Consider the following 12,569-nt stretch of genomic DNA (forward strand, 5'->3'; position numbering starts at 1 on the left):
ATCCCTGTCTCGTGGATGCGTATTGGACACCTTTTTTTGGAGTTCACATCCTTTGTAGTAAGTGGTGAGGTGTGATGTGCATTGAACTATTGAGAGCATTTGGGTATGCGTTCCAAGGGGTTCTTAACCACCCAATGCTCATTGCACTGGTGCAACAACTGCAGACTGTTTCCACACCTGTTCTTGTTGATGATATCTTTTTCACTGGTTGATCCGATTCTACTTTTTCTTTCTGGTTGAAAACTATGCTAATTCCAATGGTCTAACGCTATGCACCAGGCTGATTCATGGGTTGACCTGTAGTCTAATAAAGGTTTGACCCACAGTACGACCTAGGGTTCAACCGGTCCGAATCATTATTAATCCTTACAACTTTTAAATTTCGTAAATTCGAATTCACAAGTCCAATTTTCGTGAACTTGCGAAGCTTATTCGAAGTATTATTCAATGGTATGAAATTTGATTACTAATTTGGTAAGAAAATTGGTTGAAAAACTCTTTCAAAATGTAGGACTCATATGGTAAAAAAAAAAAAAAAAACATAAAATGATGGTCAAATCAAGCTCTTTTCAAGCTCTAAATTAGGATATTTTACGATAAAATACACTTAATTTATAAATTTCGGACAAACTGTAACGTAGTTTTACTAATTTTCCCTGTTTAACCTCTCTTACTCTCTTAGGGTGTTTTCTTAATTTTAAACTTACACAAGGTGGACCTCCCTTATATCCCAAAATGTCTATCTCATTATTCTCCTGAACATCCTCGAAATGACAGAATGGAATATCTACAGGGAGTTCCTCTTTGCCTAGATAACTTAGGCAATAGCATGAGGCACCAATGATAGTAGGCTTTCTCTCATTTTCCGTAGAGAAAATCAGCAATCTGATTCAACCTTTTGCTGCGAATCAATTGGGAAAAGGCAATTTTACATATTCTTATATGAAAATTTTGAATCATAGAAATAATACAGAAGAGAGGCATCAAAGATCTTATATAGTGATAGTAGTACAGAGTTTTGAGTTCGACTCCTCTTACCTCCTTGGGCCATTCACATAGGGGGGGGTGTTAGTGCTCTTCACTGCTTTTTAATGAAAGTTGAATGGTTCTCATTCAACCCCCTGTATGACTCGATCCGTGCAGTTATAAAGTCAGTATGGGCTCGCGGGACTAGTCTAGCTGAAGTCTTGGATACTTGTCGATAACAGGAGAAAAGAAAAAAAGAGTTTGATTATCGGTCCTAAAGACAAAGTTATTGGGTGGAGGGAATGAGAGACCCTAACTACAATCCATATCTCATTGGTTGGTTCAAAATTTTGTAGTATAATGTTTTAAACATCTTAGCAAATGAGTGTGGATTTCAAATGTTTCCTTGAGCAGTTGAGCTTATGGTTTCTTTGAACGATCTGCATCTAAATGATGCCTTTCCCTCGGAAAAAGCCTCCCAAAATTTTTCAATCTTTTCTCTACTTATTTTAGAAACTTTTACTGAGTTATGGTAATTAAAAAATGTAAAAAGAACTTTGATCATGAAATCCATCACGAGAACAACTTTCTTTCCATCCTTTATGATTCTAATCTTTCCTTTTAGGCGAAGTGCCTTTTCTCTTGTCATTTGAATTAATTCATACTTTTACCTAAAAAAAAAACATACATAGAGAGGATTCCCCATACTATTTTGAAACAAAAGCGATGACAACACCAGAAGATTATGTACTCGATGACTCATGTTACAATAGATGATTGTTTTTGAAATTTGACGCATTATAAGTTCCAATTCTGTTGGTTGAGCATGTGCCTATGTACCATTATGGTCTTGTGCCCATTTAAACAATACCAATAAGGCAATAACAACAACAACAACAACAACAACAATCATAATTTTATCGTAACTTTATCTCACGCAAAATGGAAGGAAAAAGTTTTCAGAGCAAATCGAAATGGTACGCTAATAGTGTCTTTCTTTATCTCTCACCTTTTCACATAAATTGACTTTAATATCCCCTTATGTATGTATGACATTGTTTCATCGTTTCTCATTGATTCTCTTACTATTTCGCTTACTCAAAGAACCAAGTAAACCAAGGCACTGTTTGAAAAATGTTCCATTTCTACTGTTTCTATATTTTCTTATTTCCATAAACGGAGAAAAAACCTAAAAAGCGTTTGATAAAGTTGTTCTGTTTCACCCATAAATCAAAATTTATGCCTATTTACAATTCTGAAAATGACTTTGACGAAACAAGATTTGTTTTGTCGTTTCTAGAAATGAATTTGAGAGAAAAAAAAGGGGTTGTCGTGCTCGATAAATCTCGTAACTATTTAAACCTAAAAGGAGGCAATTGAACCCCTTCTTTCTTTTTGGCATCCGATGATACTATTGGCGATTTTAGTGGCATTATGTCTACGAAAAATATTTCGAGAAATATGTTTATTAAACACTAAAAATCTATTTTTATTTTTGAAAACGTGAAAAACTGTTTCAAAACATAGAAACAATAGAAACATTGTCAAACAATACCCAAATATGTAGTTGGGAAAGAAACCCTGAGGTCTATGATTTACCAAGAGAATCTTTTTCAAGTGACAGGTTTAGAAAATCCTCCCTCCTAGTTTTTGGGTGGCGACTTAGAGTATAAAAACAGAAGAAGAGACAACAAAAACGAACCGTGCTCAGTAGTTGGTCGGCAACAGCCACAACTAGACACTTCCGAAGGAAAAAGGTTCAATTTCTGTTATCTTCTTTTGGGTAAAGTTCAATTCGTCAGATCAATGATGAGGCTGTATATGGTACATCCTCTGCTCCTACCAGTGTTGATTCAATGAGGTTTGATCGTAATTGAGAGTTTAGTTCCAATCCACATTGGCTGCCAATTAATCTACAATCCTTTTTATACATGACTTAAATCATCTCCAGCCCTTAGGCATCCAAGTGTGCATTTGATGGTTGGGAGGATTTGGGGTGTACATTCGTGTGTGCATACCCATATGTTGGGGTCATAGTTTTAGAGCATGGTAACAGAATATGTATCGATTGTTCTCAAAATAGTTATGATATTGGTATAGATTGGTATCAAATCGTCCATATCAAATAGAAATACCCCTACTATTAACCATGGATGGGGGTGCATGCCCAAATCCTCCCATAGTAAGTTCCGGAGCGACAATGATATGAGAACAGACATGTACAACAGTTGAACGAGTCATATGTCAATAATACTTTTAAAAAATCCTACTTAATAAACATGTATGACAATAATACCGTGCATGTTTAATACATATTTAATACAGCCGTTCTGTGAGAAAAAAAATATGGATATATATATATATATATATTTACCATGAAACATATATATACTTGAGATTTTAAGCAAAAAAGTACTTAATAGATCCTCTTTATGATTAGTTGAAATAAATATTAGGGCAAACAAGCATATAAGTAGTATTCCTACATCCCTCTCTAGGTTTGGATTTTCAATTAGAAAAGAGAATTTGGATTTTAATTTTTTTTTTAAATAAAAAATGTTAGTAAGATAAAAATTACGAGGAAAATATGGAAAAATATGCATTTAATTTGACATCCTTTTTTATAACATATGTTTCCATATTTTAAGTTTTAAACATAAAAATATGATTTTGACATTGATTTTTTTTTTGGTCGAAGACAATGAATGTTTAAAATATGATAAAATATATGTGTACTATGAATACTCCCAATTATTAGATCCACGTTGGTTGTTCCAACAATTGGAGATCAGGAGAGGATTTCAATCCCACACATGAGAGGAGAATCTCTTCATTTCTTGGTTTGAAATTTAGGATGAAAGCTTTATACATGATGTGAGAGCAGGGTTTCATCGTATCTATGTATTCCATGGTTTCAAGTAATGGTATTGTATTGTCAGTATTGAATTAGTATTAATTGAGATTGATTCACGATCTTTGATTAATTCGTATCAATTATCTATATCATTTCAGGGGTAAAACAGTAAAAAATTTGAACCTTTAAAAAAAGCAAGAGAAAAACCGACTTATATGTGCCAATTCAATCCGATCCGGATCGGTATGCTTCTGCCGATACCGCCCCCTAGATCCATGATGTGAATAAATTGGTGAAGTTGGACAGAACAAATCGCAACAATGTCGAGTTTGAGGAAGCCACGTGAGCATTAAATTTATTTCTTTTAATTTTGAAATGGAAAAACGTCCCAATCGACAACGGCTATTTTCCTCCATCTGCGCGATTTCCTATGCTTCTCTCTCTCTCTCTCTCTCTCTCTCTCTCTCTCCTTTGCTTCCACCTTCCTCCCGGCCCCCAATCTCCACTAGCGAAGCCGTTTTTAATAATAACTTAGAAATGATAACGAGAGAAAGTAGTCTCCACTCACTCTCTCACTCCCTCACTCTTGCTTCAACCTTAATCATTCAACAACTTCATTCACTAATCTCTCTTTGAACTTTACTTCTATCCCCCCCTCTCTCTCTCGCTCTACCCAGTACTGAAAGTTCTTCTGGAGCTCATTTGGTTCGAAAATGAAAATGGGTTTGCTAATTTGGGTCCTTTCAGCTGTCACAGCTACAACCCTTCTAAACGCCTGTGCTCTTGCCCTCTCTCAAGATGGTAACAATCTCATTCCCCTGCCTTCCACATTTTTAGCTATTTTTCATCTTTAATTAGTGTATTTGATTTGTTTTCTTTCTTAAAGGCTACACATTGTTGGAAATAAAAGATGCTTTGAACGACAGTCGAGGTTTTCTCAACAACTGGAGAGCTTCTGATGCCAACCCTTGCAACTGGACTGGCATCTCTTGTCATTTCCGAGACCAACGAGTTCGTTCCATGTATTTCATTGCGTCCTAAATCCTATCCTTCTTGTCTTTTACTCGGTTTCTCCTCCCATTGTTAAGATTAAGTAGATTAATCATTTCACCTTTTTTTTCTCCTTTGTTTCTTCATTTTCTGATTCCTAATTTTTCATTCCCCCCCCCCTTTTTTTGTTTTGGGTTCCTAGAGATCTTCCTTACATGCAACTTAAAGGGATCATACCTCCAGGCATTGGGAGGCTCAAGAGATTGCAGAGACTGTTAGTACTTTGCCCCCATTTACTGAAGATAGTAAAGGTCGTCTTCTTTTTTCTGAAGTTTCTTATATTTATGTGTGTATTTGCTATTAGGGCATTTCATCAGAACAGCTTACATGGAGTAATTCCCACTGAGATTACCCAATGCACTGACATCAGAGCACTGTAAGAGAAAAGGAACCTTTCCCTCTTTTTTCCTTTCCACCCCCCCCCTCCCTAATTAAACTTCAATTATTCTATTCTGTTACATTTGGGTTATCTTTAATTTTGATCTTCAAAGGTACTTGAGGGCTAATTACCTACAAGGAAACATACCGCCTGAGCTTGGAAACCTTTCTCATCTAACCATATTGTAAGACACTTGTATTCTTCTATTCAGACATAGATCTTCTTCTGTTCTTTCTTTATCGTAATGTCATTTATCATTTTAGAAATTTTTTCTATTTGCTTAATCTTTTATATGATTTCGTCCTGAGCCCAGTTTTAATAAATTTGAGGATGATATCCAGGGATCTGTCGAGCAATTCACTGAGGGGATCAATACCTTCCTCTATCGGCTCTCTTAGACGGTTAAACTTTCTGTAAGTCTAAATATTGATATACCAACATAACAATTAATGGTAATAGTATTTGCAAGATCAACCGTTATTTATGGTGTTCTTATTCAATGCTATACATCTCAGGAACTTATCCACTAATTTCTTTTCCGGTGAAATCCCAAATATTGGAGTGCTCAACACTTTTGGGCATGAGTCGTAAGTTTTCCATGTTCTCACTTTCATTTCGAGCATGTTTGAATTGCTGTTATGCTTTTGTATTATGGTTTGTCTTCTATGGTTTGATATTTTAACTCAATGATGAAATTGCTTGGTAATAATCATAACCTAAATCATCCAGGGTCTTGGTATTTTACCTGGATATTAAGACAGAATATGTGGACTATTTAAATACAAGATTAGCTATTTAAATCTTTCTTTTCATAAAATTCATGATTAGTAAGCCTTATATGTTCCGTATGGAAGAAGATACTGCATATGTATTATAGATATGTGTAGATCTGGACCAAGCTTGGGCCAGTTATAATATCCCCCACATCCATAATCAGCATGATAATATGATATTATCCAGTGCAGAGAGTTGGAGACAAATTTTTGTTTCTTGGGTCGGGGGTCTAATGTATGTGCATGAAGTTCAGTCTCTTCTTATACCCAATGTTTAAGGTATTAGAATTGGATTGGAGGTCTCAACAGATCCATATCAATATTGGAAGAAAGCGAGGATGTTTGACATATTAAACATCCCTAATTTGTTAATGTCTATTCAAAATCCTAGCTAATGGGGTAAAACTTCAAAATGAAAGCACTATGAACAGAAATTGCAATAATAAGAATGGGAAAAATATTTTCACCTTCGCTGGTGTAGAAATGAAGGTTTGGACCACTGGATAGGCTGCATGCCATACATAGTGAGCCATTGTAACCTATGCTCCACCATTTAGAGGGCGCATCCTCTATTCAAATGTCCAAATTCTTGAAATAGAATTAATTTTTCAAACGATTATAGAAGCATTATATTAACCAACTTGACATTAATTAAGTAGATATGTGGATGATAATAGAGTATTCACTAGGATTTCCATAGAGAAAACCAATCATTTAGAACACTGGACAATAAATAGCCTGTGTTGCAACAAAAATTGATCGTCGGCTCTGGGAGAGACCTGCAAAATTAAGAGGAGCTGGAAGGTGCCTCGGCCAGGACTCTCCGAGTCAGTTTTTAGACAACAATGAAGAGTTCTTGTTTATAAAGATCAGTGCAAGAGAAGGATTCGACCCTCCTCTTTTACCTGGACAATCTTCTTATTTATAGGGTGAGGGAGATGAAACCCTAATCCCAATAAAGGAGGTGAATACCTTGCTTACCCTTGTAGGCAAGTGCCTAGTGGAGAGTTCTTTGCCTTATGGTTGGCTTTTCTGAATGCCAAGTGTCCCATGCCTATTGGTGAGGTGTTCTTTGGGTGCATCGGATGCCCCCCGCGTAAATGAGGTGTTCTTGTTTGATTGTCAAGAACTCGAGCATGAGGGAGCCGATGGGCTGAAGAGCCAAAATGATAAATTGAGATGATGATTTGAGTTGAAGAGCTAAAAACCAAGGAGAAGTGGGTAGACCAGGTATAACTGACCAGAACATGTAGGGCTAACCAGACTAGAGAATGGTGAGCTACCTTAGGCCAACTAGGGATTTTGGCTTGGTTTACCAACCCTGACCAGAACTTGGCTTAGAGAACTGAGCACCGAGCAGAAGATTGGTTAAGCAACCTGAGTCCCGACCATGGTAAAACAACCTTGAAAACTATGCTAGAAGAGAACAAATCTTTGGAATGGTCAAGGCATGCCTTGTAGCTTTATGAGCAGTCCTTGGGAATGGTCGTCCAAGGCATGCTTTGTCGTCGTTCGATGCGCCCATTGCAACTGAGATCTTGTATACATGTAAGTCCTTAGGAATGGTCATCCAAGGTAAGAGAACCAAGCAGCATCCTTGGGAATGGCCATCCAAGGCAAGTGCTGGTTTGTAGCTTTAACCCGTAGTTGTAGCTTGATATTGTAGCCTGGTGCTTTGTAGCTATAGCTTGTTGATCGGTGGTATAGTAGGTGTAGTTGCTTGCACGGTGATAAGGCTATGCCCGGAGTTAACTAGTGTGGTGTTTTGGGCCTTGCCCTTGGCGCTTTGCTCTCATGGAGTATAGGGTTGTGCCCTTGTAGATACGCCCTTGGCGATTTGTTGGGGCATTGCCCTTGTGGCCTTGTTCTCGTGGAGTATACATAGGCTTGTGCCCTTGTAGATACGCCCTAGGCGTGGGAGATGTGGCATTCAGAAAAGCTAACCATAAGGCAAGGGTCTCTCCACCGACTCAAGGCACTTGCCTACAAGGGTAAACAAGGTATTTCACCCCCTTTATTGGGATTAGGGATTCATTACCTCTCACCCTATAAATAAGAAGATTGTCCAGATAAAAGAGGAGGATCGAATCCTTCTCTTCCCACTGTTCTTTCTGTACAAGAACTTCTTATTGTTGTCTGAAAACTGACTTTGGCGTCGGAGAATCTTGGCCGTAGCACCCTTCTGGCCCCTCTTGATTTTGCAGCCTTGCTGGTCTCTCTTGGAGCTGACGGTCAATTTTTGGTCACAACAGCCTGAATCTAGGCTATAGTTTTGGTGATCATAGTGGTTTTATTTATTTATTTATTTTTTTTGGGGGGGGGTGTTGTGCTATACGTACTAGGACGTGTATATGTAACAAGATCTGAAAAACGTTTGGGAGAGGAGGACAACTTATACAAAATAAAATATTCTTATAATTTTCTATATGATATGTACATAAATCACAGAGGTATTTGAAAACCTAGGAAGGTGGGGGAACCATCTAAATGTACCCTTTGGACAAATAGAGGAAATGCATGCAATTTGTCTCGTGAGTAGAGAAATGGATTACAAATATCATCCACCCATAAGTCTTTGTAGGTGAGATCAATGGTGATCCTGGTGACTGTCTAACCAGGAATGCTGGGAATTTGAAGTGTCAAACATGTTCACATTAGGGATTAATTATATATTACCATGTCAGTGATTTGGTGTCCCATCATTCTCTTTTCAATGTTTTCTCTCTAACAACCAGCTACATTTTGTTCTGTGTGCTCTCCTATTGAGCTTGTTCTGAGAATGTGTTTGCACAGGTTTACTGGCAATTTAGATTTGTGCGGTCAGAAAATACAAAAGCCATGTCATTTGGTGTCCCATCATTCTCTTTTCAATGTTTTCTCTCTAACAACCAGCTACATTTTGTTCTGTGTGCTCTCCTATTGAGCTTGTTCTGAGAATGTGTTTGCACAGGTTTACTGGCAATTTAGATTTGTGCGGCCAGCAAATACAAAAGCCATGTCAGAGTTCCTTGGGATTCCCAGCTGTGCTACCACATGAAGAAGGTGAACCACAAGGCAAGCTGTAGACAATATTTTTTTTTTACGATGCAATAATTTTCCTTGTAGAACGACCAAACTAAGCTCGCAACTGGACTTGATCACCTAACCTAAACTAGTGAATTGATTTGATTTGAACATTATTAGTTTCCTTTTCTTGGAAATCAACTACCCTTAAGTAACACGTATGTGCACCTGTCCAAAAACTAACACCGCTTTGATTTATGACGAAGTTACTGCAGACCTTACTAAACGATCTTCTCATTACATGAGTGGAGTTCTGATTGGTGCAATGTCCACAATGGGTCTTGTGCTTATTGTGCTTCTCGTTTTCCTCTGGATTTGTTTACTATCAAAGAAGGAAAGAGCTGCCAAGAAATATAAAGAAGTCAAGAAGCAAGTTGATCAAGATTCAAGTAAGTTGTTCAAATCTTATACCTGTTTTCTGTGGATCAATCTATTTATCTGGCTAACTGTTTCCTTTTTATAGGTGCCAAGCTTGTCACATTCCATGGCAATCTTCCTTATGCCTCATATGAAATCATAGAAAAGATCGAGACACTTGGTGAAGAGGATGTGGTAGGATCAGGGGGATTTGGAACCGTATACAAGATGGTTATGAACAATTGTAGTGCATTTGCTGTTAAAAGAATTGATCGTAGTCGTGAAGGATGTGATCAAGTTTTTGAGAGGGAACTCGAGATTTTGGGTACCATCAAGCATATAAATCTTGTAAACCTGCGAGGTTACTGCAGGCTTCCCACTGCCAAACTTCTTATATATGATTATTTGGCCTTGGGCAGCTTAGATCACCTCCTCCATGGTATGCAAATTTTCGAACTGAATAAAGATGTTTGGTTCTATTAAGGCTATACAAAGGGTTATATTGATATCAACAGTATACTAGCGATAATACCATACACATAATGGTCAAATTGTTAACGTTTGATGGGTCCGACCATGAAAACGGATGTTCTTAACAATCTCATCATTCCATTTTGTAAGACAGTAAGAGTTAGGAAAAGGTTTTGACCCTTTTCTTTTTTGGAGGGGTGAGGGAATGTTCCCTTTTTGGGGGCAATCACATGGTGGCCTCACTGGTTGATATTATTATTTGTTAAGATTTAGGCTGCATTATACAGAACCAATGTTGTTACCCTTGGTTCAAAGTCCAATCTTATTAATTTCATTTTCATTTTTGTCTTCAGAGCATGGTGGACAGCCCCTGAACTGGAATATTCGCTTACGAATAGCCCTTGGTTCAGCTAGGGGATTGGCATACTTACACCATGACTGCTGCCCACCAATCGTGCACCGTGACATAAAATCCAGCAATATTCTACTTGATCAAAATCTCGAACCTCATGTTTCTGACTTTGGTCTTGCCAAGCTCTTGGTAGATGAGGATGCCCATGTGACTACTGTGGTTGCTGGCACTTTTGGTTATTTGGCACCAGGTTTGTTGCCATGCATTTCCTTTATTTGTCTGACTCATTATATCTTCTGTGGATCTCCAACCCAAACCAACTCCAATAAATAGTAATTTTACAGAGCCCTTATTTAGTGGTTTTCCCCATGGGTTCCTCATGGTGGTAACCTTATGGTGTACTCTCTCTCTCATATCAAAGTGAAAGGATTGTTAAACATGAGTCTGAAACAGTTTAAAAATCCTGTTTCAGGCTCATGACAATGTCAAGAAGCATTAGGCTACATATGATATCATGTATGGTTTACTACATTAAATCCCAATCTCGCCCTTAATAGTTGACTTATTTGTTGGTAATTGTATCGTTCATCATGTTCAATCAGTTAGTGAATGTTTTGCCACTTGTGGAGCAGAATGACTTCAACTGTAGGCGTTACATAATGACAAATGTCATGAAGATCATATATAGCTAAATATCAGTTCATACATATGATAATTATGCATGGTTCACAACATTACACTCCAGTCTTGCCACCTTACTAATTGACTTTATTTGTGGATAATTGTTTTGTTCATCTCATGTTCAATTGATTAGTCGATCGATAAACATTGCAAATGACTGAATTTGCCACTTGTGGAGCAGAATATCTGAATAGTGGACAAGTCACTGAGAAGTCAGATGTGTACAGCTTTGGAGTTCTCTTGTTAGAGCTTGTCACTGGGAAGAGGCCTACTGATCAATCTTTTGTTAAGAAGGGCTTGAATGTCGTTGGTTGGGTGAGTTCTCCAAATTTAACTTCCCCTTGGACCCAAATTCTGTCAAATAAGAAACACCCAAATATGTTCTAATTTTCTTTTATGAAATCCATAATTTTCAAATCTAGTTCTTAGAAAGTGACCTATACCCCATTTCTCCACCACCTCACCTATGACAGTAATTTATTTAAGAGGAAGTCTTCTCACAATGGTTTTTTTGACTTTTTTATTATTTTCTCTCTTCCTCCACAACCATTTGGGGTCCTTGTAGATTATATTATTTCCCATGCTGCCATTGGTGTGACGTGGGTTGCCATCTCCCTCTATTTATTTTTTGGTATTTACAAGCGCTAAAGAAATCTTTTCTTTTCCTATCTTTTATTTTTACATCGGCAGGATATCATATTTTTTTCGCAATTGTTCTAAATTTATTAACAGAGGTTTGTTCTGCTGCAAATTTTCAGATGAATACAATGATCAGAGAAAAACGATTGGCCGACATAGTGGATAGAAGGTGCATTGATGCAGACGTAGAGACTGTTCAAGTGGTCCTTGATATTGCCACAAAGTGCACTGATGCAAATCCAGATGATCGCCCTTCAATGAAACATGTCTTGCAGATGCTAGAGGAAGAGATCATGTCACCTTGCCCTAGTGAGTTCTATGAGTCACAATCAGACTGCTATTAGTGGGAATATGATTTCTGTTTTTGGAATGAGGCTATCTCATCCATTTTTGAGGGTTGTGCCTCTTTCTCTGAGGCTTTGTATAGTTATTGCATTATAGGGACTGTCTATATGACACCTCTATTATTGTATTCATAATTTGATAATTTCTTTTAATTGCCCTTTGTCATCGGTGAATAAAAAAAAGGATTTCATAATTAATTTGAAAGTGACGTATTATATATTATATCATCATCAAAAGCTGTCATTGCCTTACATATTTTAAAGCACATATGTGAAATGACAGATGTTACATTCATTGAAGAAAAAATGTATTATATTAAAAGGAAAAAAGGAAAAGTATCATAACAAATTACAATTCTTTAATGGGTGTCAATAAGAAAATCTCATCTTTGTAAGATAATAATGCAAGGAGGGATCTTGGATGGTGTAATTCTCTTGGCAGATAAAGGGCACTACCAAATTATTTTCAATGTTCAGCTTTTGCAACAGCAAGATAAGGACACCATCAATTTGTTTTTAAGGTCCAGCTCTTGCAACAGCCAAAAACTGCCTTGAGTTTAGACCCAGTCAATGAAACAGCTCTTGCACTATCATCATTTTCGTCTTACTATGTTTCTTTTCTATCCATTTCTTGCATAAG

General features: G+C 37.2%; 1 protein-coding gene across 8 annotated transcripts; it reads left to right on the forward strand.

Annotated features, from left to right (window-relative positions):
• Positions 1-4,320: 4,320 nt before the first annotated feature.
• Positions 4,321-12,127, forward strand: LOC122062858 (LRR receptor-like serine/threonine-protein kinase FEI 1). Of its 8 annotated transcripts, none has more exons than XM_042626513.1 (13): positions 4,321-4,621; positions 4,707-4,842; positions 5,013-5,084; positions 5,175-5,246; positions 5,362-5,433; positions 5,591-5,662; positions 5,765-5,836; positions 8,958-9,076; positions 9,292-9,474; positions 9,549-9,881; positions 10,267-10,515; positions 11,128-11,261; positions 11,705-12,127. In XM_042626513.1, exons 1-13 carry the CDS (start codon positions 4,534-4,536, stop codon positions 11,927-11,929), a joined length of 1,827 nt encoding a protein of 608 aa, XP_042482447.1. In that variant the 5' UTR covers positions 4,321-4,533; the 3' UTR covers positions 11,930-12,127. The 8 variants fall into 8 exon arrangements, with proteins under 8 accessions (XP_042482447.1, XP_042482449.1, XP_042482451.1 ...); XM_042626515.1 differs by having other exon boundaries at positions 8,958-9,064; XM_042626517.1 differs by having other exon boundaries at positions 8,958-9,064; positions 9,301-9,474.
• The last annotated feature ends 442 nt before the right edge of the window (positions 12,128-12,569 follow it).

This window comes from Macadamia integrifolia, unplaced genomic scaffold, assembly GCF_013358625.1.
Source record: "Macadamia integrifolia cultivar HAES 741 unplaced genomic scaffold, SCU_Mint_v3 scaffold1130, whole genome shotgun sequence".
NCBI lineage: Eukaryota > Viridiplantae > Streptophyta > Magnoliopsida > Proteales > Proteaceae > Macadamia > Macadamia integrifolia.

What these genes read in the sequence shown, in the direction of transcription:
- LOC122062858 (XM_042626513.1), top strand. Translation starts at nt 4,534, where the DNA reads ATGAAAATGGGTTTGCTAATTTGGGTCCTTTCAGCTGTCACAGCTACA. An exon ending in CTTTCTCATCTAACCATATT is followed by an intron (nt 5,434 to 5,590) that starts GTAAGACACTTG and finishes GATGATATCCAG; the next exon opens with GGATCTGTCGAGCAATTCAC. An exon ending in GCAAGTTGATCAAGATTCAA is followed by an intron (nt 9,475 to 9,548) that starts GTAAGTTGTTCA and finishes TCCTTTTTATAG; the next exon opens with GTGCCAAGCTTGTCACATTC.